Source organism: Dasypus novemcinctus, chromosome 11 (assembly GCF_030445035.2).
Source record: "Dasypus novemcinctus isolate mDasNov1 chromosome 11, mDasNov1.1.hap2, whole genome shotgun sequence".
Taxonomy (NCBI): Eukaryota; Metazoa; Chordata; class Mammalia; order Cingulata; family Dasypodidae; genus Dasypus; species Dasypus novemcinctus.
The window spans coordinates 47,909,658-47,932,954 of record NC_080683.1 but is presented as its reverse complement, the minus strand read 5'-3'; the positions used below and the strand labels follow the sequence as shown (position 1 = coordinate 47,932,954).

General features: G+C 33.3%; 1 protein-coding gene across 25 annotated transcripts in view; it reads right to left on the bottom strand.

The window, feature by feature from the left end:
- Positions 1-23,297, bottom strand: part of SENP6 (SUMO specific peptidase 6) — a 146,870-nt gene that overhangs the window by 66,450 nt on the left and 57,123 nt on the right. For 8 of the 25 annotated variants that reach the window (XM_058307061.2, XM_004464255.4, XM_012527447.4 and 5 more), the window contains 4 exons: positions 19,960-20,105; positions 19,064-19,168; positions 12,673-12,693; positions 1,853-1,923 (listed from right to left, as the gene is read on the bottom strand). In XM_058307061.2, the coding sequence (XP_058163044.1) occupies positions 1,853-1,923; positions 12,673-12,693; positions 19,064-19,168; positions 19,960-19,985 (223 nt within the window). In that variant the 5' untranslated portion in view covers positions 19,986-20,105. The remainder of the gene's footprint in view (positions 1-1,852; positions 1,924-12,672; positions 12,694-19,063; positions 19,169-19,959; positions 20,106-23,297) is intronic. The other 17 variants (XM_012527448.4, XM_058307059.2, XM_071218562.1 and 14 more) reach the window with 3 other exon arrangements.

Here is a 23,297-nt window from a genome sequence, read left to right as displayed (position 1 = left end):
AAACAAAAAATTATCTGAAACAAGCTGGCTAACAGGCATCTAAAATCATATGAATGGTTCAAATCACCTCTTTGAGATGCATCTATAAAAAAGCAGGAATTGTGATACTTATTGTGCAGTTCTTTTCTCAGGATTATAAAGTGTTCTTTCTGACACAGCAAGAAAATAGCAAAGCTTTGGCATCAAAGACACCATCCAATATCAATTCTGCCATTTGTTGGCTCTGTGTCCTTGAGCAAGTTATGTAATCTTTCCATGTCTCAGTTTCGTCCACTGTACAAAATGAGGGTAGAGTTTAATTTAGCTTATAGGGACCCTGGATATGCAGCTATGATAAAATTAAATAATGAATGGAAAGCATGTGACTCATCAGTTGAGAGTCCAATAAATATTTATGGTATAATGGAATAATGTTGAAGAGGGTAGACACTAATATTACACTTAATAAATGTGGTGATTATCATTGTACATTGCAAAGTATAATTCACATTCATAACACCTGCACATTATTAAAAGAAGAAACTAAGTTTGGAATGTTCTCTTTAGATAGGGATATATTTAGTACATGTAAAAAGGATTTTCACCTGAAGAAGTTAACAACAAAAATATGAGGCTGCTTTAAAACACAATCTCTTAGCCATATGGAAAACCTGTTTAAAATCATTCAGTTATGGATAATAAGAACCTCCAGGGGGCAGCCTGCCCAGAAGGTGTTAAGTGTGGAGACATCCAGTCAGCATGATCTGTTTGAGGCCTAGGAAGATGCACCTCTTCTCAGGTAAAACATGGCTAAAAGTGTAGGAGTAAGTGGAAAAGGAATATGTGTGCTGAAGAGAGAAAAAAGAATGCCCCAAAGGAGCTCAGCAGACTTAAAAGTATTCTCAAAGTAGATAAAGATGTTTTAATGAAACATGCTCAAGAGATCACTACGGTGTTGGTATCCACATATTGCCAACAGAAAGTGTAATGTGTGGTGAAAGAAGAAAAAGATGACATGAAAATGGAGACTGATAATAAGAGAAACAAAGAGTCTTCTAGACCAGCATGGACAATACCCAGTATGGAAAAACCAGAGGCAGGCAAAGAAAAAGACTGAAAGCAAAGCACAAGAAAGGAAAGGGTAAAAGCAAAGCAAAAGCAGCGAAGGCAGCAAAGGGTTTGGCCTGGTAGACTCAAAAAAACTTGAAAAATGAAACACTGGACAGATGTTTGATTAGAAAGTATACAATGATTTCACTTTCCACATTGTTTTCCTATTTGTTTCTATATTTCCACTTGGCCCTTTTCGCCTTAGTTTGTATTGGGAACTTAAAAATATTTTCTTCGATGGAAAAAACCCTCCAGTGCTATTTAAACATGAAAGGCCCGAACAAGTAAGACACACAGACTGACAATGTGATGGTGAAATATTTTTCATAAATGTTATTTACTCTTATTTTTGCATTAATATAATTATAATAAATATATTAAGAATTATTTCAATGCAAATATAAATCTTCACTCACTTTGGTGTTCCAAGACCTATTATTATCACCATTTTATCAGGTATGGTCTCTTTAATTCAGTACCATAATGCACTCTAAATTTCAGAATCAAACCATTTAAGTGAAAAGACAACATAATACAACATTATACACTGTAATACGTAATTGTAATCACCTGACTGTATACCCATTCTCTGATGACTTCATGTTAACTAAAGAAATTCTCAAATCATAGTTAACAAAAAATGTTTTCTTACATATTTCAATTAAACATAAGAATATTCTAAAGCCAGAGTCTTATCTCTGTTTGTACCCTTCATGCAACTTCAAATTCCAACACAGGTGTAAAAAGTAAAACTCATACTTACCAACACCTTGGGGCCGATTTAACCTTACAGAGTTAATTTCAATTTTGGGGACATGAGGTGGGTATTCTTTCCTAGAAATGAAATTGATAGTTAAATTTTAAAAGAAAATGTATTTTTCAAATTGAAAAAGCTGAGATCATACTTATAATATCCTTAATTAAAAGTAAATCATAGTCCCTGCCATATAAAAATACTATAAAATTATACAACTGTATTACACAAATATACCAAAGCTTAATATATTATAAGATACTTAAGGGAAGTTACTATATTTTATTTAGAATGTCAATCTAGCAGAGCCTGCAGTTAGCAGGTTGTTCAATAACAATAAATATTTAATAAATGAATCCAAATTATTGTTCTATCAATGAAGTCACCTCTGAAAGCTACATATTTATTATCAAAATGAACAAACCTTTAGTATTTTTCTTTTGGAACTGCCTTCATAATCATTTTATAAAAGTTTCATTAAAAAATTCATAATACATCAGAGTCATACAAATTTTATTAAAAATTATCAGGCTTAATAATACTCAGTTTAGCCAATTTTGCTGTAAATGTTTAGTTGTTTTAAAAAGTCAATGAATAATAGAATGAATGTTGAATAGGATATTGGCCTTGAAGATATTTCCAAAATTAGTCCAAAAAACATTATGTACAAAACAGCATCACAGAACAAGTATTTCAGTCATGTAATATAACTACATAAAAGCAGGGGATATTAGTACACTTGTTTAAATAAGTTAACTTACTTTACTGTCAAGATTTCACATAAAATAGTTTCAGGATTTAAAACATAATCCTTAGTAACTAAGGGTCCTAAATACTATATAAGCCCAATTTGCATGAAAACAAAAACATATAGCTAAGTGTGGGATAAAAGCTTTAATTAAAGAATGGCAAAACAGACCAGAGAGCTACAATATTCAGATTCTTTCCTATCTCAAGTAAAATCTTCTAAAATATTCCCATTTTACTGAGGAAGGAATTTGGGGGGAAAGAAGGGGTATTTTTATAATTTAGAAATCTATTCATGCCAGTGATCATTATTCACCAAAGTAATGTAAAGATTAATCAAAATCCTAAAGGAATTAATTTCCTTGTAGGAATATCATAGTCTTACATTGTGAAGTCTAAGCAGTAAAAATAGAAAACGAAAAGGAAAAATGATCCAAGAAGAAAATACTGAGAAGTAGAGACAGCTGTGTGCTTATAAGAGAGCAGTTAGCAATTATTTAGTGCCATGTGCCAGGTACTATTCCAAATTCTTTGTATCAATTCATATAATCCTCACAATAATCTTATGAAGCATGCACTATTCGTTAGCATTTTAGAGATGAGGAAATCGAGGAATAAAAATATAAACTAACTTTCCCATGGACACAATTTTTAACTGGCAAAGTCAGCATCTGAATTCTGACAAAGTAGAACAATATTGATAAGCAGTGATAAGTTCATCATTACTAAACAACCAAGAGTGGGTACAACTGGTCAGTGTCTACTCTGCCACAATTTAAAAATCTGTGGATGAGTTGTGAAGATGAGAATTTATCTTAGATGCAATAGAAGAAATTGTGATATAAAAAACAAGGCAAATTTTCAGCTCCTAATAACACGTTATTAGGTTTAAAATAAAATGTATGCTTTTATATTCCAAATAGGGTATACAATATTCTTACCTTTAAGTCAAATAATTTATTTTAATCCCTTTTTTATAACTCTATATTTTAGAATAGACATAGAGGTAAAATACAACATAGAAGTAATAAAGAATGTGAAACAAAATATGATCATACTATTATGGTAAACTCCAATAACTCTGAGGGCCTTATATTTTTAAAATAGTATTTGGCAAAAAGAGTAGATATCTTGGAATGATAATAATGATTATCAACAAAGGAAAATGATGAATGACAGTTACAGCATGACCAGAAAATCTAGAAATACAGATCTATTTCTTTTTACAGATTGAGTCTGCTTGATTACTTCCTCTGGAGTAAGATAAATGCACATATTTATTCAGTAAAAATAAGTGACATAAACCATCTGAGACCATGAATCATAGATGAATGTGCAGGAATTGATCAAATAGCTGCATTAATACAATCTGTTCTTTGCAATTTTACTCAGTACAATGAACCATGCATTGCTAATAAGGTACAAAACACTGAACATATATATTATTTATGATGCTACCATGTATTGTAATGTAATATTAATAAACTGTTAAATATATTTGCCTATATTTCTTGACTTTATATTAATATTTCCTAAATATTTCCCTATAGAAACAACACATTAATTTTTGTTTTTATAACAAAACTTACTATAAATGAATAAAATGCAGAAATAAAAGCATACTTCAAAAAAGAATGTCAGGATGAAAGTAGCAGTTTGGTAAGAGAATTAAAAGAATTTGCCAACATAAACTATCTTTAAAAATTTGTTCTTTAAAAAATTATATTAGGTCAGCTAAAATAAAATTTTATATTAATTTCTGGGCTTGAGGATTTCATCATTATATAAGTAGTAAAATTTCAAACTCCAAACTCATCTGAAGTTCAAATACTTTCTCAGTGGGTATTTCTTTTCCACCTCAAACCAAGCAGGCAGAGAAGCTCCCTTGTCATCTGTCCTTTTCCCATGCAAGTAGGTGGATTTTTTTAACCTGAGGATTGGTGTTTCGTGTACAAGGTTTAGAAAAAGTCCTATCGCCTGGCCTCAAGCAGTGCTCCTGGGACTGACACCCTTCCAATGACCCAGAGAGCCTACAGCTATCATTACTGCACTGTTCATGTGCTCACCTACCATTTTCAGTTTATTATATCTGGTAACTGGTGACTTTTCTTCCTTTCACCCATTTCTTCTTTTTAAACTCACCATACATTTAAAAGAACTTTTCTATTTTCTTACATACCATTTACAAATGCTTGTAAAGAGATAATTTTAGGTTCTAATTTACACATCACTGGAATTAGGAGATTCATACCAACCGCCTATTTTCTACATATATGTTTACTGAATTAAAATTATCTTAAAGTGAAATATTAAATATTTTGCAAAAATTAAGTAGAAATGAACCAATGGCAATTTTTGTTGTTTTATACTATTTCCATGAACTTTATTTACAACATTTAATATTTTAAAGGACTTTCAACTTTTAGTAAAGAATATTCCAGAATTAACAATCTTTTATACTCTTAAAATATCAACTGTACTTTATTTTATTTTTTAAAAGATTTATTTATTTCTCTCCCCTCCCCCCCCCCAACCTGGTTGTCTGTTCTGTGTCTATTTGCTGTGTCTTCTTTGTCCGCTTCTGTTGTCAGCAGTATGGGAATCTGGGTTTCTTTTTGTTGCGTCATCTTGTTGTGTCAGCTCTCCGTGTGTGCGGCACCATTCCTGGGCAGGCTGCACTTCCTTTTGTGCTGGGCGGCTCTCCTTACGGGGCACACTCTTGTGCGTGGGGCTCCCCTATGCGGGGGATACCTCTGCATGGCACGGCACTCCTTGTGCGCATCAGCACTGCGCATGGGCCAGCTCCACACGGGTCAAGAAGGCTCCGGGTTTGAACCGCGGACCCCCCCATGTGGTAGACGGTGGCCAAGTCTGCCACCATCACTGTACTTTATTTTAAAATAGGAATGACCCTAATACCATATCCAGGTAGCAGCTCACAACTAAAACAAGATTCAACTGTTAATTACTGGTGAACAAATGCTATAGCACAATATTTATGAATAGCTAAAAAGGGTACCAATATACAATTTTAAAGTTTAAAAACATGTAATTTGCAACCTAACCCTATGAAATACTTTTCCCCAGCAATATATCTGACCAATGGATATCATTAAATCTAAATCTTTAAACTAGCTATACTGATAGTTCTATTTCAGTGCAGGTCACACACTAAATACTTTAAATACATAAAACTATTAAGAGCTCACTTCTTTGCTCATTTTGTAGCTTTTAAGCCATCAATGTTCTGGAAAACACAAGCAAGGTAACAAGCATCTTCTGTTTCACATAATCAACTAACCAAAGCTGGCTATTTATTAATAGGACTGTTTTGTGGGATAAACAAAATGGATAAGAATAATATCCCAGTCAACAAAAATAGGATAGGAATAATAAGCAAGAAAGTAATGTGATTAAAACCTTTTAAAAGTACTGTTATCACAGGGAGTGAGTGCAGCTCGGTTGTTGAGGGCCTGCTTCACATATATGAGGTACTAGGTGCTATCCCCAGTACCTAATTTAAAAAAAAGAAAAGCCAATATATCACTACACTTTGAAAGATGACTAATAGAAACCCTACAATTCTTATATGTGGAAAAGATCATCATTCTTTCCAAAACACTCCAATTAATAAAGCTTCCAACTTCTAGAACAAGCAGAGAAATATAAATTAATTAAAAATGGAAAAACCTTAAAAAACTAATGTTAGATGGTTTCACATGTGTTATGGCATGAGTGCTGCTCTGGAATTATAGAGAAGCAAGTCACTAAATTTGACCACTTCACTAAGTTGTGAATTTTTTTTTAACCATGAACATTTATCACGTTTCAGGAAAAAAAATATATATAAAATATCTTAAAGTTAAAGTGTCCTGGGCTTATTTTATTGAAAAATTTCTAGCCAAAAATGAATTAGATTGCCAGTTATCTAATTTGTCATTACATTTCTCTTCTTTTTTCACCAGCACCATATAGACCACCACATTACTATTTCTAGAATTTCTTCTGATTTATCTGCTGATAGGATTTCCCATTTATTTTTTAAAAAATAAACTCCTAGACTCCATTAAAGATACATATATATATAGGCTAGGTTCCTGAACACTTATTTTGACATTTAAGAGATTTTCACTATCAGGCATCAATGTATTACTTTGTTTAAATAAATAAGTTGCTTGATGCCTATTTATATCAGACACAAAATTACAACTTTTTTGTATTCTTCGCCTTATTTGAATGCCACAGCCACTGTAATAGTCAAAGGGGTGCTGGTAAAATACCAGAAATTGGCTGGTTTTTATAAAGGTTATTTATTTGGGGTAGGTGCTTACAAATGCCAGGCCATCAAGCATAAGTTACTTCCCTCACCAAAGTCTATTTCCACATTTTGGAGCAAGATGGCTGCCGATGTCTGTGAGGGTTCAGGCTTCCTAGGTTTCTCTGGGTTCAGCTCCTGTTTCCTCCACAAGGTCAGCTGTAGACTATGAGGCTCTCTAGGCTTTGCCTCTCTCCACAAGGCCAGCTGTAGACTATCAGGTGAATGGCTCTGTCTCTCTCCCTGGGGCTCTAACTTCAGCATCAAACTCCAACATTAAGAACCCCCAACTCTGTCCTTTGCTATGCCTTTTATCTTTGGTGCTCTATTGGCACAAGAGGTTTACATGATTACTTAATCAAGCAAACCTCTGAATCCTATATACTCTAATATGCCCAGAGGAAATGATCAAGTTACAAACATAATCCAATATTCCTTTTTGGAATTCATCAATAATATCAAACTGCCACAGCCACTTTGCTAAGGACCAGAAATGATTTGGCTCACTGGAGAGAATTGCTTTACCAAGTACCAGATTCAAGACTGGAGCCCAGATCCTGACTCCAAGGACACCCTATTCAAGTTCTACTTATTCAAATATTAGTTCAATCAAATCTTTCTTAATATCTGACTAGTCTTATTATTTAAAAATCCTACTAATTACTGTTCAGGGAAAACCTTATTGTCTTTTGCACTTATTTATAAAAATAAATGCTAATCCTATTAAGAGCCTTAGTTCTCAAAAACTTTAACATTTAAATAAATACAGAAATGACAAGCTAGGATTAAAGTGACAAATTTTGGAACTATTCCAGCAGTCTTGAAATAAACCCCACTTTTCATACAATGCTGGATCCTATTTTGGTAATTTTAGAAGTTGCATGAAGTGAACTGGAGATTTTGTCAGTCTAGAATTGTTTAAATAGCATCAAAAATGCTCTGCTCTTTATAGGTTAGATTTGCCTTGGCTGTGAAATTTTTTTTTTAAAGTAAACATCATTTTAGAATAATTTTAGATTAGCAGAAAAGTTGCAAAGATAACTGAGTTCCCTTATATCCTCTACCCAGTTTCTCCTAATATTAATATACCTTACATTACATTTATATATAGTAAAACTAAAACAAACAATACTGTTAATTAACTTAACTCCAGACTTCATTTGGGTTTCACCAGTCATCCCACTAATGTCCTTTTTTTTTTTTGTTCCAGGGTCTAATCCAATATATACTGCAATTAGTCTTCACAATCTCCTCTGGTCTGTGTTTCTTAGTCTTTACTAGTTTTCTATGACCTTGACACTTTTAAGGAGAACTGGTCAAGAATTTTATAGAACATCCCTCTAGAGATCTGGGTCAGCCTGATATTTTTCTCATGATTAGACAAAGTTTGTTTGGGGGGAATAACAGTACAGAGAATATTACTTCATATCAGGAGTCTAGAACATGTCTTATCACTAGTAATGTTAACCTTGATCACATAATGAAGGCAGTTTGCCAGGCTTCTCTACTTTGAAATTAAGTGTTTTCCCCTTTCCATAGTCTATTCTTTGGAAGTAAATCCCTAGTCCAGGCCATTGATAAAGGAGTAGGGATAACTAAGCTTCACTACCCAAAGAATGAAATTATCTACCCATATTATTAGAAACTCTTCTGAAAGAGTTATTCCGTCTCCCCCAATTTGTGTATCTTATAAAACTGTATCAAATGGATCCAAAATTATATAAAAATGGTGTTTATTTCAAGTTTGCTAGAATAGTTCAATAAATAACTTATTTATTCAGTCACTTGCTTTATCACTATGCACTTATGGATATTTATTATAGACTGCGTTATGATCCAATTGTTCCACTTTGAACTTTGGAAGATCTGTCAGGTTGGCTCCATGCCCCTTTTACATGATGCCACCAATTTGGATTTTTTTTTTAAAGTACCTGGTTTGCTTTCTAGCATTACAAGATACATCATGCTCATCTGCCCCAGACCTAGAATAAGCCATTTCTTCAAGAAGTCAATTCTCCAAATTCCTTTTATTGGAGACTTAACAGGATCTGGATGCTCTTTTTTTGCTTTGTTTTTGTGATAACTCTTTTTAATAATTTTTCCATTGCTCTAACTGATCTCAAAAGATATAAACTTCTACAAAATATACCAAATGTATTCATTTTATAGCTCAAATCCATCATAGTTCAAATCCATCATTCCAAATTTGTAACCTAACCCAAAGAATCCCTTTCGAGAGATTTATCCTATGAGATACAGTTAGAAATATATATACAAAGTTGTTTGTCAAAGTACTAAATTGAAAACAACCAGAAATAGGCTAATGGTATAAATGACAGTATATCTGCAGGACAAGCTATTATGCAGCCAATAAAATTTTTTTAGAAGGCAGCATAATAACATGGTAAAATGCTCATGACATACTGATATACTGTTAGGTCAAATTTCAGAAATACACAGCTATATTTTCATATGACTTTACCTGTATTAAATATATTTTAAAAAAAGATTAGAAAGGAATGTATCAAAATCTAAACAATGTAACCTTCTATTCTGAGAGCATTTAATTATAAAACCTCTATACTTAGTCTTTTCTTTTTTTTTTTAAGATTTATTTATTTCTTACCTTCCCCATTCCCACCCCAGTTGTCTGTTCTCTGTGTCGTCTTCTTTCTCCGCTTGTGTTGTTGTCAGTGGCACGGAAATCTGTGTTTCTTTCTGTTGTGTCATCTTGTTGTGTCAGCTTGTTGTTCTCAGGCAGGCTGTACTTTCTTTTACGCTGGGCGGCTCTCCTTACGGGGCGCACTCCTTGCTCATGGGGCTCCCCTACACGGGGGACACCCCTGCGTGGCAGGGCACTCCTTGCGCGCATCAGCACTGTGCATGGGCCAGCTCCACACAGGTCAAGGAGGCCCGGGGTTTGAACCACAGACCTCCCATGTGGTAGACGGATGCCCTAACCACTGGGCCAAGTCCACCGCCCTTTACTTAGTCTTTTCAAACACATCCTTCAAGTAAATATTTTTAATATTTCATTTATTTTCTTTTATTGTGTACTTTTCTCCTTTGTACCTTTTTGTTGTTTCAAAGATCTTCTACACTGTGCACAAATTTTACAATAAAAATAATGATTATTTATTGAATTCTTATTTCAAATTTTTTCACTCAACTCTGAGATTCATATTTTCATAATGGGTCAACCGATTCTTCATCCACATTATTAATTTTATTATTAGCAATTTAATTTTAGCTGCTACTGTGAACTTTGGTATTTTGTTCAAAAAAATGAACACTACTAATACCAGATAAAATTTTTTACACTGCTGGTATGAGCACACACACTATATTCACAACCTATTCTGTACATGAGTTAGAAAGGAATTCAAATCATTCCAGGTGTCATGGTATTTTTTAGGTTTACATGGCCTGGATTTTAATATTATTTTCTGTATTTATTCTAGTTGGATTTTAAACTGAAAACAGAGCTCTCAGTGTGCCCAGTACACATAAGAGACAAAAATCTGGAAATGATTAACCTGCCACAACTACCTTTTATTATATAATACATTTTCCGGGGGAGCAGGTGTAGCTCAGTGGTTGAGCACCTGCTTTGTATGTATGACATCCTGGGTTCAAACCCTGATACCTACTAAAAAAAAAATTTCAATGAATAAATCATTGAGTTCTGAGATTTACAATCCCTCAGGAGGGAAAGATAAAAAATCTTCCAAAAATCTTCAGAGAAAGAAAAAAAGATGTGGTTTACTATTTGGGGGGGGGCGGGTTGGGGAAGACTCAGGAAACAAATTTACAAAGAAACATCTACTGACAATACCAAAGTCCTTCTCAATTTATTTCTGAAAAATGTAAACATAAAATAATTTAAGGTATGAATCCAAACAATTTATTGGCTAAATTCAGGTTAACAGTTGCTAAGTTGCCAAATGAAACATTCAGGTATATTCACGGTAAGGTCTTCTATAAACAATTACTGCCTCATATATATTTCAGTCATTTTTAGGACTTTAATCTCTGGAGATAATAGTACAAAAGACTAAAAGAATTTCAATATCTATCATTATTAATCACAATTTCAAATATATTACAGTGTATATGTCAGCTGTAAATATGTTCATTTGTTCCTGACAAATCTTCTTCAAAACTGGGCAAATAATATTCCCATTTTACATTCAGTAATGTGCCTAGTGTTTGGTTATACTGGTTACTCAATTCTAGATATTTTGACTCCTATCACAGTTTATTCCAACAAGAATCTAAGCTACAAGAGGGTAGGGATTTCTCTCTGCTACTAGAAGAGTGCCTGGCACATATAGGCATTTAAATATTTGCTCAATATATCAATGAATAAATTTCCACTAAAGAAATATGCATAAGGAGCCAAAACAGTGGGAAAAAAATCAGCAGAAAACCTTCAAGGTGATTGTGAAAAAGTGAGTAATCTAAGATCTTTTTTAATATTATTCTGATATATTAATATATAATAAGATAGAAAGGAAGAATGTTTAGATAAAATAGTATTTCATATGTGACTGCATAAAAAATTATATAATATATATTTTATAACAGTTTTATTAAAAGCATCTAAGGGATATCCTTACTGAAAAAAAGGAATAGGGGAACTGTTGTAGCTCACCAGCTTCCCATATGAGGTCCCGGGTTCAATCCCCGGTACCTCAAAAAAAAAAAAAAAAAAAAAAGGAAATCATTTATGAGTTAAAAATTAGAAAGATATAAAATGACTCATCTATATCTGACCTAAGAAATAATAATTTACTAAAAGACAAAAGTTGACCCAATGGGAAAATACTTTTTTTCTCTCCAGGAAATAGGTAGCAAAATATCTGCACAACCCATTAATTTAAAGCATGTAAGACTTGTAAAATATTTCAGAATTATACAATGTGCCCAAATCATTTGCTGGAAGGATCATCTTTAAATTTGTAGATCAGACTTAGTGTTCATGAAGATGGAATATAAATGCATTTTATAAAATACTACAAGCTGTCCGCTTTACCTCCTCCACACCTTCAAGCAAAATTATAGAGTTAAAATTTTAGAATATTTCTTTTTTGACATGCATCAGTAACATGAAAGTATTACTTTAACACAGGACTCTTAATCCATTTGCCTTCTTTTATTGAGGAGGTCTCACAAAAGACGTGAGAATCTGATAAAAGCTAGAAAAAAGTACATATGCATATGCACACAAAATTATTAGCTTTAGGGAAACTATCCTTGGGAGAACTTGTTTTAGAACAATTACAATCATTTCACGAGACAGAAGGTTGATCATGAAATTCTGTTATAAATTTTTGCATCAGATTAAGGGTAAATGTCATGTTTAAAAGGCCCAACACCAAGTTTAAGAAGTTCTGATTTCATTTTTCTCCTTACTCTATTGAAATGTAAAAACAAAAATATTATCATTACTGAAATATAGTAAGATTTTGATGATAAAACAGAGAGCAACTTATTTAACTACTAAGGCACTGAAATATTCTTTTAATGGAAAGTAATCACATGTGCATAAATATATAACTATTAATGGAAAAATGCATATTGAGAATTATGCCGAAATACTACCAGATAAGTGAAAGTCATGTTGTGCTACTAATGTTATTTTTATTAAAATATTAGCTTTAATGATGAACTCTAATTCAGTGGATATTTTTCAAAGCACAGAAATATTAAGAATCTGATATCTTACTGCTATATCCATGCTCTAATTTCATCAATTTAAGCTTACCTTTCCTTTCGGTCCAGACTGCTTAAAACATGAAAAAGAAAAAAAATGTAAGAGGCAAGACCTCATGTTGATACATCATTATAGTTTTAGTAACTGCAGTCAATAAGGCAAAACTATAATGTGATCCATTTGTTTTAAACACATCAAATACATTAAATAGATACTATATGTTATGTTTTGACCCTAGTCAGATAATGTAATTGTTTATCAATTTTTGTCAAACGAAATTATGTTTAAAAACCTTCCTGTTAAGAAAGAGGGATGTACAAAAATATTAACAACTCTTCATAGGATTTTATTTAACAATCCAACATTTGAGGATATATATTCTTTTAGAACAGTTAGTCTTCAAGGGACAAATTATCAAATTTTTAGAGGTTCTGATCCTATTATTAGGTATGATTACTTGAATCCAAGTAAGAAAAAATACTTTCCAGGCTGAAACATTTGCACAAAAATCTTATATTAAATATATGGTTTGGGAAACAAACAAAGGGGTTGAAATTACGGCCTCTTATCAAAGCCCAATTTAGAAAAGTTCCAACCTTCTCCATATTTCATGAAGACTTGAAAAACTATAACATCAATTACTCAAGAGTAAAACTATATAAATGCTCAATTCACTATAAAGCAAGATTTACATACTAGAATTAGTCCTCTATTAAAAGGAACTAAATATTCAGAATTAACTGCAGGCAAGACTTAGTTTACAAAGTATCTGAGTCCTCACCCTTATATTCCTATCATGAAGCATATAAAAGCAAAACATCAATTCAATCCTAGCAAATTAGGAAAAAAGAAAAATGGTCATTTCTCTTCACACAAAGAATATTCCAAAGAAATACATTTTAAAAAAATACAAACTTCAATAATAAAGAAAATAATCACTATAAACTTACATTAATACCATATTTGAAATTTTACTTTGCTATTAAAAAATGGAAATAATTTGTATCAAATAAATCAATGTTGTACAAATGACAGAAAACTGAGGGAATATTATCACACCCCTATTAAAATGAAACAAATATAAAAGTTTAAATAACAGCCTTTAGCTTACCCTCTGTATTCATTTCTTATATAGCTATATTTCCACATAAAGTAAAATAAAAGCCAAGAGTTAGGTATTAATGCCTAATTAACCATTTCCAAAACTCTATATTGCTGTTCCCAAGGAGTGGTAAGAGTTTAGAACACTCCTGTTTTTTAAACTCACCTGTATAAAGGAAATAGAAGATGAAGAAGACAGATTAGGGGTCAAAGAAACAGATACATTTCTTCCCAATAAACCAAGGCAGTTAAAAAGAAAAAAAAGAAAAAAATATATATATCCATGCTCATTTTTCTTATCCTTGAGAAAAGTAGATTTAAGATGATACAATACAGAGCTATAAGCCACTATACTTTATACTTTATCCTCAACATTTATTACTCAGTTCTACTCTAGAGGACCTTACATGTTAAACTTAAAAAAGCTTTTTTAAAAATGGGAGGGGGGGAAACATTATTATTAAAGTGACTTTGTAAAAATGTCAGCTTACATTCTTGATGTACTATTTCTACAAAATGGAAAATGAAAATTACCTTGAGTTAGTGCCCTTGAAACTAAATGAAAGAGTGAGAGAGAAAGGAAAAAGAGAAGAAATGAAGGAAGAGAGAAGGAAATAGAGGGAAAGAGAAATAGGGAGCAAGGGAGGGAAGCTGATTCTGGTATCCAAAACTTTATTATTTAGGACATTAAAAATTCTTTCCAAATGGTGTTTTTCATTAATAATTTATTCTTGCTTATTCCAGGAGGGCCCTTTTCCCACCCACTTACAGATTATATATGTAGACCATCATCTTCTCCTATAGTCCTGACAGTCTTTTCCCTTATCCTTTATGAAAAGCACAAACAAAAAACATGCAAAAGAAAGGTAAAACAAACCAGTAAAAGGAGCTGTTTTAGCAGTTCTGAATAAAATTAGGGGCTGAGATGGAATAATATGATACAGATTTTTAAATTTCTGCATTTCACTTTTCCAAACTAATAGTATACTTTCATCATTATAAGGAATATTTAAACAATTTATCTTTTAAATATGAGTTAAATTAACATTTGGAATAGCATGAAGGAAACAGACAAGATTATCACCCAAACAAAGGCTAATCTGATCTCAGATTTTAACAACCTTTACACCTCCCTATTTCTCTAGATAAAGAGATGTGGTACACTTATTCCCTTATCTTACTAAAGAACTACAAATTACTCAAAAGGGAAGGTATGATTAACTTAGAAGCCAAGTTTTATCACTTACCCCCAAAAGAACAGACTGGATGTATGAATTACAAACTGTGTGAATTACTCTTACCTAAGGTCTGACAGTTGAGCCAATATTACATTAATTTAAATCAACCGCTTGATAGCAACCATCAGAGATGAAGGCTTTCTTGATGCCATTGATATGGTTCCTACTGAATGGAATGCCCTCTACTAGCTGTATGTGCAAAAGCTCCCTTAATAATTTATGAATTCTCCCATGCTTCCTTCTCTGTAATACTACTGTACATTCTTTGTAATCTCTGCTACTGCACTTACCATGTAATTATTTGTTTATTTGTCTTTCTGTCCTCCACACTAATGAAACAAGCTCCAAGGACAGGGACTTTGTTGCACTTAGAATGCTCTGTACCTCATCTATGCCTGATATGTAATATTAAATCACTCAATGTTTGTGAAGAAAAAAAATAGAAAACCTCTAAATGACTTGTCTTTCAACTTTAAAATCTTTTTAGTAACAATCACACTGCAGTAGGAATAGGAAATGTTTATTCTTACATAGAATAAAAGGCAAACATATGCAGACCATCCTAACTCATTTTGGTTACTGTCCCTATTCTTGTTAAGTATATCTACTCAGAATTATTCCTTTAAATACAAATTAATTCAGATTGGTCTGGATGCTTTAGAAACAATATTTTACTAGTAGACACTAGCTCCTATTAACTAAATCACATCTTTTACACGTATGTGTTATGATACACATGATGGTGACTGAGACCTAGAATTAAAAAAAAATAACCAATTTCCAAAATGTAATCAGTTTTTTAATCTTATCAATGAGGAAAGGAAGGATGAAGAAAGTAGGTTATAGTGGAAATAATTCCAAACTGATATATAATTTCAAAACCATTAATAATTTTGACTGTAAAATATATCACTTAGTCATAAAAATATTAGTATTTCAAGTTGGACTACATTCTGAGAATATCAAGATGACCGATCTTATTACCAATGACTCTATGTACCTTGGCAGAAGGGCAACCCATTTTTTTGGCGTGTGTACTAATCTCTTTTTTATTTAATGTTATCAAATATCTTCCCTGAAAACTATGATAAAATAACATATTTAAGCTAAAGAAAGGTTTTCTTTCCACCCTAAAGTCTGACACAGATATAAGGTTTTAAGTCTAATAATCTAGATTATAGCAAATATAGCAGGTTTCTTAAGAGTAGGGACACATTTTCTGAATGAGCAGCAGCCTAGTTTGACATTTTTTAAAAAATGAAGAATAGCATCTAAAATATATACCAAATCTGCACATATTGGAGCTTGTATGTCTGGCCCAACCTGTCTGGTGGTACCCTGAGGGAAGTGCTGCCCCAGAATTTGCTCTATGTGTAGAAGGCAATAACAAAACTCTCCTATAGAATGTTGTGGGAGAATAGTCAAGATGATGTCTGGGGCAAGAGATGGCTTCCTGGAGGACGTACAGGGCCTAGAACCTTGGGGAAATAGTTTTGTAAGGAAGAGAGAAAGACTGGGGGAATTTCCAGAGCCACAGGCATATGCCCAAGACAAGACATAGGCAAAGGAAAGATCAGCTGGACCCAAAACCTTTGGTGTGGAGTTATTTTTTAACTCATAGTATGGATAAACACTGAAGGAGAACATTTACACAAGTCAATATGCAAAAACTGAGATAGGTTTTTCTTTTTTTCCTTCTTGCATATATAGTTTTTCTTAGCTCCTGGCATTCAAGAACCTACCTGGATACATGCTTAAGGAACAGACACCTCAGAGTCTAAATTCCACTGATAACATATCAAAACATCAAAATGTCCAAGTTTCAACAAAAAATGACAAAACATACAAATAAACAGAAAGTGAGAGTCCAGGCTAAGAAGATTAAAGCATTAGAAACCATAAATGAGGAAGCCCAGATCTGGGACATTCCAGGACAGAGACTTTTAAAAATGGTCCTAACTATGCTCAAGGAGCTAAAGTAAAATGTGTTCAAAGAACTAAAGGAAATCAGGAAAACAACAGTTGAGCACAAAGAGAATATCAAAAGAAAGATGGAAATTATGAAAAGGAACCAATAGAGCCGAAGACCATAACAACAGGAATTAAAAACTCCCTAAGGGGGTTCAACAGCAGACTGGAGCTGACAGAACAAAGAACTGGTAAACTTAGAAGATGAGACAATTAAAATCACCAGTCTGAGGAGCAGAAGGAGGAAAAGAATGAAGAAAAGTAAACACAGTATAAGGAGACCATGGTACACCATCAAGCAAACCAGTATATGTATTGAGGAGACTCAGAAGTAGAAGAAAGGGGCAGAGAGAACACCCAAAGAAATAATGGCTGAAAACTTAACAAACTTAATGAAAGACATGAATATATATATCCAAGATGCTCAATGAACTCCAAAGAGGAGAAACGGAAACAGATCTAAACCACACCTAATCAAACTGTTAAGTGCCAAAAATAGAAAGAATTATAAAAGCTGCAAGAAAAAAGCAACAAGTACAAGGTAGCCTCAATAATACTAAGTGCCAATTTCTCATTGCAAACCATGGAGGCAAGAAGAACAGCAAGATGATACATTTAAAGTACTGAGAGCTGTATAAGACAAAACTGCCTATCAAAAACGAGGGAGCGAAACGGGTGTAGCTTTGCATGTATGAGGTCCAGCACTTAATCCCTGGTACCTCCTTTTAAAAAAGGAGGGAAGGATTAAGACATTCCCAGCCAGATAAACAAAAGCTGAGGGACTTCCGTTACTTTGACCGCTAGACCAGTCCTACAAAAAATGCTTAAAGGAAGTTCTGCAGGTTGAAAGGCAAAGAACAATAGACAACTGACTGAAGGCACAAGAAGACAGAAACATCTCCAGTAACAATAATGACATGAGTAGATATAAATACCAGTATTATTGTATATTTTATTTGTAACTTAATCTTTTCCTTCCTATAGGACCTAAAAGGCAAAGGTTGGAGTAATAATGCATAAATACATAATTCATTGCAAGAACTGTATAAGGGTGGGGCAATGGAGTATAGGAACCTAGTTTATGTACGCTACTTAAGTAAGCCCCATGGTAACCACAAAGAAAATATATAAACTCATAGAGACAGAAAGGAGAATAGTGGTTACTAAATATGGGAGGAAGGGGCATAGGGCAGTTAATGAAAAGTAAGTGTAGGGTTTCTGTTCAGGGTGCAAGGAATATTATAGTAATGGATGGTGGTGAGGGTACTGCCTGGGAGAAGCTGGGATGGGAAGATTTATGTTGTGTATATGTTTTCACAATATAATTTTAAAAAAAGATAAACGGCAGAGATGACAATTAAATGCAAAATATGATACTGGATAGTACTCTGAGGAATAAGTTTCAAAAGGCCATGACTAGTTCATTAAGAAAAAATTAGAATTCAGAATGTAAGCTCTCTATCAATGTTAAATTTCTTGAACTTGTTAACTGCACTTAAGTGAATATCTTTGCTTATAAGAAATGTACATGGAAGTGTTACATGTTCAAGGATTATCATGAATGCAACCTGCTCACAAATGTTCAGAAAATAGAGAGGGAGATGATAGATAAATAGATCAATCGATAAATACATGGAATGACATTAGAAAGTTAGCAAAGTGTTAAAAATGGTGGAGCTGGTTATCTGGGGGTAGGCATATGCTGGAGTTCTCTGCATTGGGTTTGTATTATTTTCACAATTACCCTGTAAGTCTGAAATTTTTTTGAAAGAAAAAGTTAAAAAAAAAAGATAAGTTAGTGACTGCAGTTTTAACTCTTCAGGGCTAAACTACCAAAGGAAAATATCTTTGTCAAATATAATGTCAATGCTGTACCATTTAAATATATTCTTAGATCTACTGGAATATAATGGGCTCTTACTATAAAGTTCTCCATTTCTAAAATGTGATTTATGCAAAATCAAATATGAAATATAAAATGAAATTTCAAGACAGGTATTACCTCAAAGACATGGATATCTCCTTACAGACAATGGAAACACAGTAGAGTTCCACAAGGAAAAAAATTGGTTAAAAAAAAAAGTGAAAACTGTCTATTAGAGGATGGGATATACAAAGACAATCAGAATCCTTACCTTTGGGCTGCTGTTTTTACTACTGATATCTGTGCATTAGCATGATGAAAACGTCTACCATGAACTACAGTTCCAGAACATAATGATGCATTTTGTGTATTTTCACTGCAGATTCAAGAAACAAAAAATAATTTGAATAGGGAAACAATTATGTACACGTATGCAAAGTAAATTATTTTAATTCTGAGCACACACAAAAAACTTTTCCATTAAAAATTTTATTTATAGATAAGCCTAACTGACCATGTTGAATTGTCCATTAGGAGTTTCCCACCTCTGAATTTGTCTTTGAAACATTTCCATTCTAGTTCAAGAAAGAAGATAAAGATCCAAAGAACACTAGAATAGAAAACAGGACCCCTAAATTCTATTTCTGATTCTGCCACTGAATGGAAAGTTACTTTTTGTACCTCTTTTGTCTGTCCATACATTGATAGGGTAGAAATAAAACTGGCTTTCAATCCTATTTCTGGAAGATGTAATAGCCCCATTCTACCAACCAGTAACTGTATCACTATGAGAGGTAGGTTATGTGTCTGGAGAAGAGGAGGAATAAGAAATCATAAAAGAAACAAAAAAGTCCTTTTTGAGATTATCTGATAAGCATCCCAAAAGGAGACATGAGCACCCCCACCCTATGTTGCCTTTTACTTCTAATATTATGACTGATATTTTACTAAGTTCATGAAAAGTCATTTTTTGAAATCCCAGCCTACAGAAAAGTTTACTGCAATATATTTTGTCCACAACCAAAAAATCATGGCAATCAATCTTACTCCCAAGATTCAAAGCAAGAACCCACACACTGAAACCATCCTACTTCTGGTCCTCCTGACAAATTCAGTACAAAAAGTATTGGTTGGGCCTATTGGCCATGAAGACAGAAGCACCTATACCTCAATTTCTTATTGTTGCTCAACATGTTAAGTCCAATTGGGTTGCCTTTCAAAGTTTTAAAGCTTTCAGTCTTGTTTCGTCTGACATAAGTCTTCAAGATGAAATCACCAGAACTAGTAGCAACAATTTCAGAGCGACGATTTAACTGTAAAAAGATTCATAGATGTTAAAGAGTCAATAAACACAATATGATATTATCAGCACCTATTTGAAAATCCATTTATAAAAAAAATCAAAAAAGTAGGAAAAAATGTATTCGCTATTGAAAATGGGGGAAGGGGTACAGATGCATGGTTCTAAAGTAATTCGACTATAATTCTTTCTTTTCAAAAGACAATACAAATATGTAGGAATATGGGTGCTTATTATATCACTTTTTTCATGTAATTATTCCCAAGGATATTTTAAAATTTTTTTAATTTCTTAAAAAAATAGAAAATAGAAGAAAGGGGTGAGAGTAAAGGAGAATAACACTTTCTCCAGAAAGCAAAAAACAATTATTTCCCCTGCTTAGTATCTGTATTATATTAATAATTCCTGTTTTTCTACAAAGGTTTTTGCCTTAGCATTAAAGTTTCTATATAAACACACAAACTGAGATGTCTTTATATTTTCATAGGCATTTATGCTGTAAAGATACCAGTAAAAATAAATAGATTTCATCAAAATTAAGAAATTTTATGTATCTTAGGACACAATCAAGAAAGTGAAAAGACAAACCTATGGAATGAGAAATAACACTAGAAATAACATATCTGTAAAAGGCTTAATATCCATAATATATAAAGAATTCCTACAACTCAAAAAGACAACCCAATCGAAAAATGGGCAAAGAACTTAAATAGACCTGTCTCTAAAGAGAAATACAAATGACCAATGAACACATCAATAAATGGTAAACATCAAAAGCAATTAGGAAAATGCAGAGCAAAATCACCAGAAACTTCACCCACTATGATGGCTATTATTTTAAAAATGGAAAACAACAGTGTTGGTGAGTATTGGATTCTCATGCATTGCTAGTAGAAATATAAAATGATGTGGCCACTGTGGAAAACAGTTTGGCAGTTCCTCAAAAAGTTAAACATAATATTACCATATGACCTAGTAATTCTATCCTAAGTATACTTAAAAACAGGAACTCAAACAGATACTTGTATACCAATGTTGACAGCAGCATTAGGTACATTAGCCAAATGGTAGAAACCACCCAAGTGACCAATGACAGATAAAAAGGATTAAAAAAATGTGTTATATATATATAATGGAATACTATGCAGCCATAAGAGGGAATAAAAGTGCAGATATATACCATAACATTTGAAAACATTAATCTAGGTGAAATAAGCCAGACACAAAAAGAGAAATATTATATGATTCAATTTTTATAAAAAACTAGAATAAGTAAATTCATAAAGATAGAAAGCAGTTTTTAAAGTGATAAAAAATACATATATATCATTAACAATTATTTTAGGAGATCACAGTAGGACAATGGAATGCCTCCTCTTGAGTTGTTCTTCTGAACAAGAAACTGTTCATAAAAGCATGTTCTTTTCCTATATAGTTTTCCTATGGGTGTGAACCCAATTTATAAATAGTACCTTTTGGAGAAGCTATTTTCAGTTAAGGTGTGGACAAAATGCATTAGCTTGGGTCTTTTTTTTTTAGGGTAGGTCTTAATCTTTATTACTGGAAACTTTGTGAGAGGAAATTGAGATGTAATCAAATAAACCACTGGAGGAGACCAAAGTCATCCCCATATGAAGGAGGCCTGCCATTCCCAGAATGCTACTGACTCTGGGAGAAAGCATGTCCTTGCCAATATCTTGATTTTAGATTTCTATCCTTCAAAATTGTGAGACAATAAATTCTTGCCATTTAAGTCAGCCCACTGTGTAGTACTTCTCATAGCAGCCCTGATTAACTAAGACATTTTTGTTGCATTCATTGCACAAGACATTTAAAAGCTGCTTTCACTTTCTAAGATAAAAGAGGTCCTTGTATTTGGTTAACAGTGATCATTTCATGAAAACAACATTTTTTAAAAATTCTTACTTTTTGAAACAAGTTTAATTTTTTAAAATTCTTTTTTAAGAAAATATAGTCAAATGACCGTAATGACTTTTCTCAAGTATCTCTATAGAAATATCACAGTATGCTCAAAATATACTCCCACAAAAAAGGCCTCTTGAAGAGAGTTCACCCTGCCATGCTTTTTTTTTAGCCACCCCTCCCCCCCCACCCCCCCCCGTGGCTTTTTGCTTGCTGTCTGTTTTCTGTGTCCATTTGCTGTGCGTTCTTCTGTGTCTGTATTTATTTTTATTTATCCCCTGCCCCCTTGCAGCTTGCTTATTGTCTGGGCTCTGTGTCCATTTGCTGTACAGTCTTCTGTGCTTCTGCTTGTCTCCCTTTTTTTGGGGTGTCACCTTGCTGAGTTGGCACTCCGCGGCACTGGCGGGCCAGAGGCTCTCCGCAGCGTATGGGCAAGCCTGTCTTCACAAGGAGGCCCCAGGACACCAACCCAGGGCCTCCCCCCATATGGTGGACAGGAGCCCAAATGATTAAGCCACAGCTGCTTCCCACCCTGCCATGCTTTTAAAAACACAATTCTTGTTTTCTAATCTAAGTATATTTCCAACTTCTGAAAAGAATAACATCTGAGACTTTTATTTTTGATGCACTGCTGCTTAGTACTTTCCCTCCACCCTGAAACATTTCTTTACTTCCTAGTATTTTCTGGGTTGACAGCCATGTACTTCAGACTCCCCTCTTCTGGTAATAGTGGACTAGATAATGCAGCCTAGTCTTCCCTCTACTCTTTGAAAACAACCAGAAGAGCTGGAGAAAATACATATTAATATTTTTAAAAATCTCTTTGAGGTAACTGAAGGCTACCAAGGCAGTGAAAAATCATAGGACTAAATTCAGAGAAAAAAAAAAAGCAGAAACCTGAACCCAGATTTGAGGATGCTTTTCCCAGAGGCACCTGTTGATTCCAGAAGCTGCAGATGAGAGCCTGAGAAGCTGAGCTGAACTTCCAACAGACTCAGAGAGCTGGGGACAAAAAAAATGGAGTTCAAGATCCATCAAATAAGGGGGCAATGGGTATTAAACACCCAAAATTGGGATTAGAATTAGGGCCTACGTATAAGAGTGAATTAGAACTAAAACAATCCTCACACAGACTGAAATCCAGTTTCCAATGATCTCAAACTCTAGCTGGATTAAGGCAGTTCTCAAATTTTATTTGAGTATATCAGAATCACCTGGATGTTTTTTTAAAACACAAATTGGTGTGCCCCACTCTAAAAGAGTATATTTTGATTCAATAAGG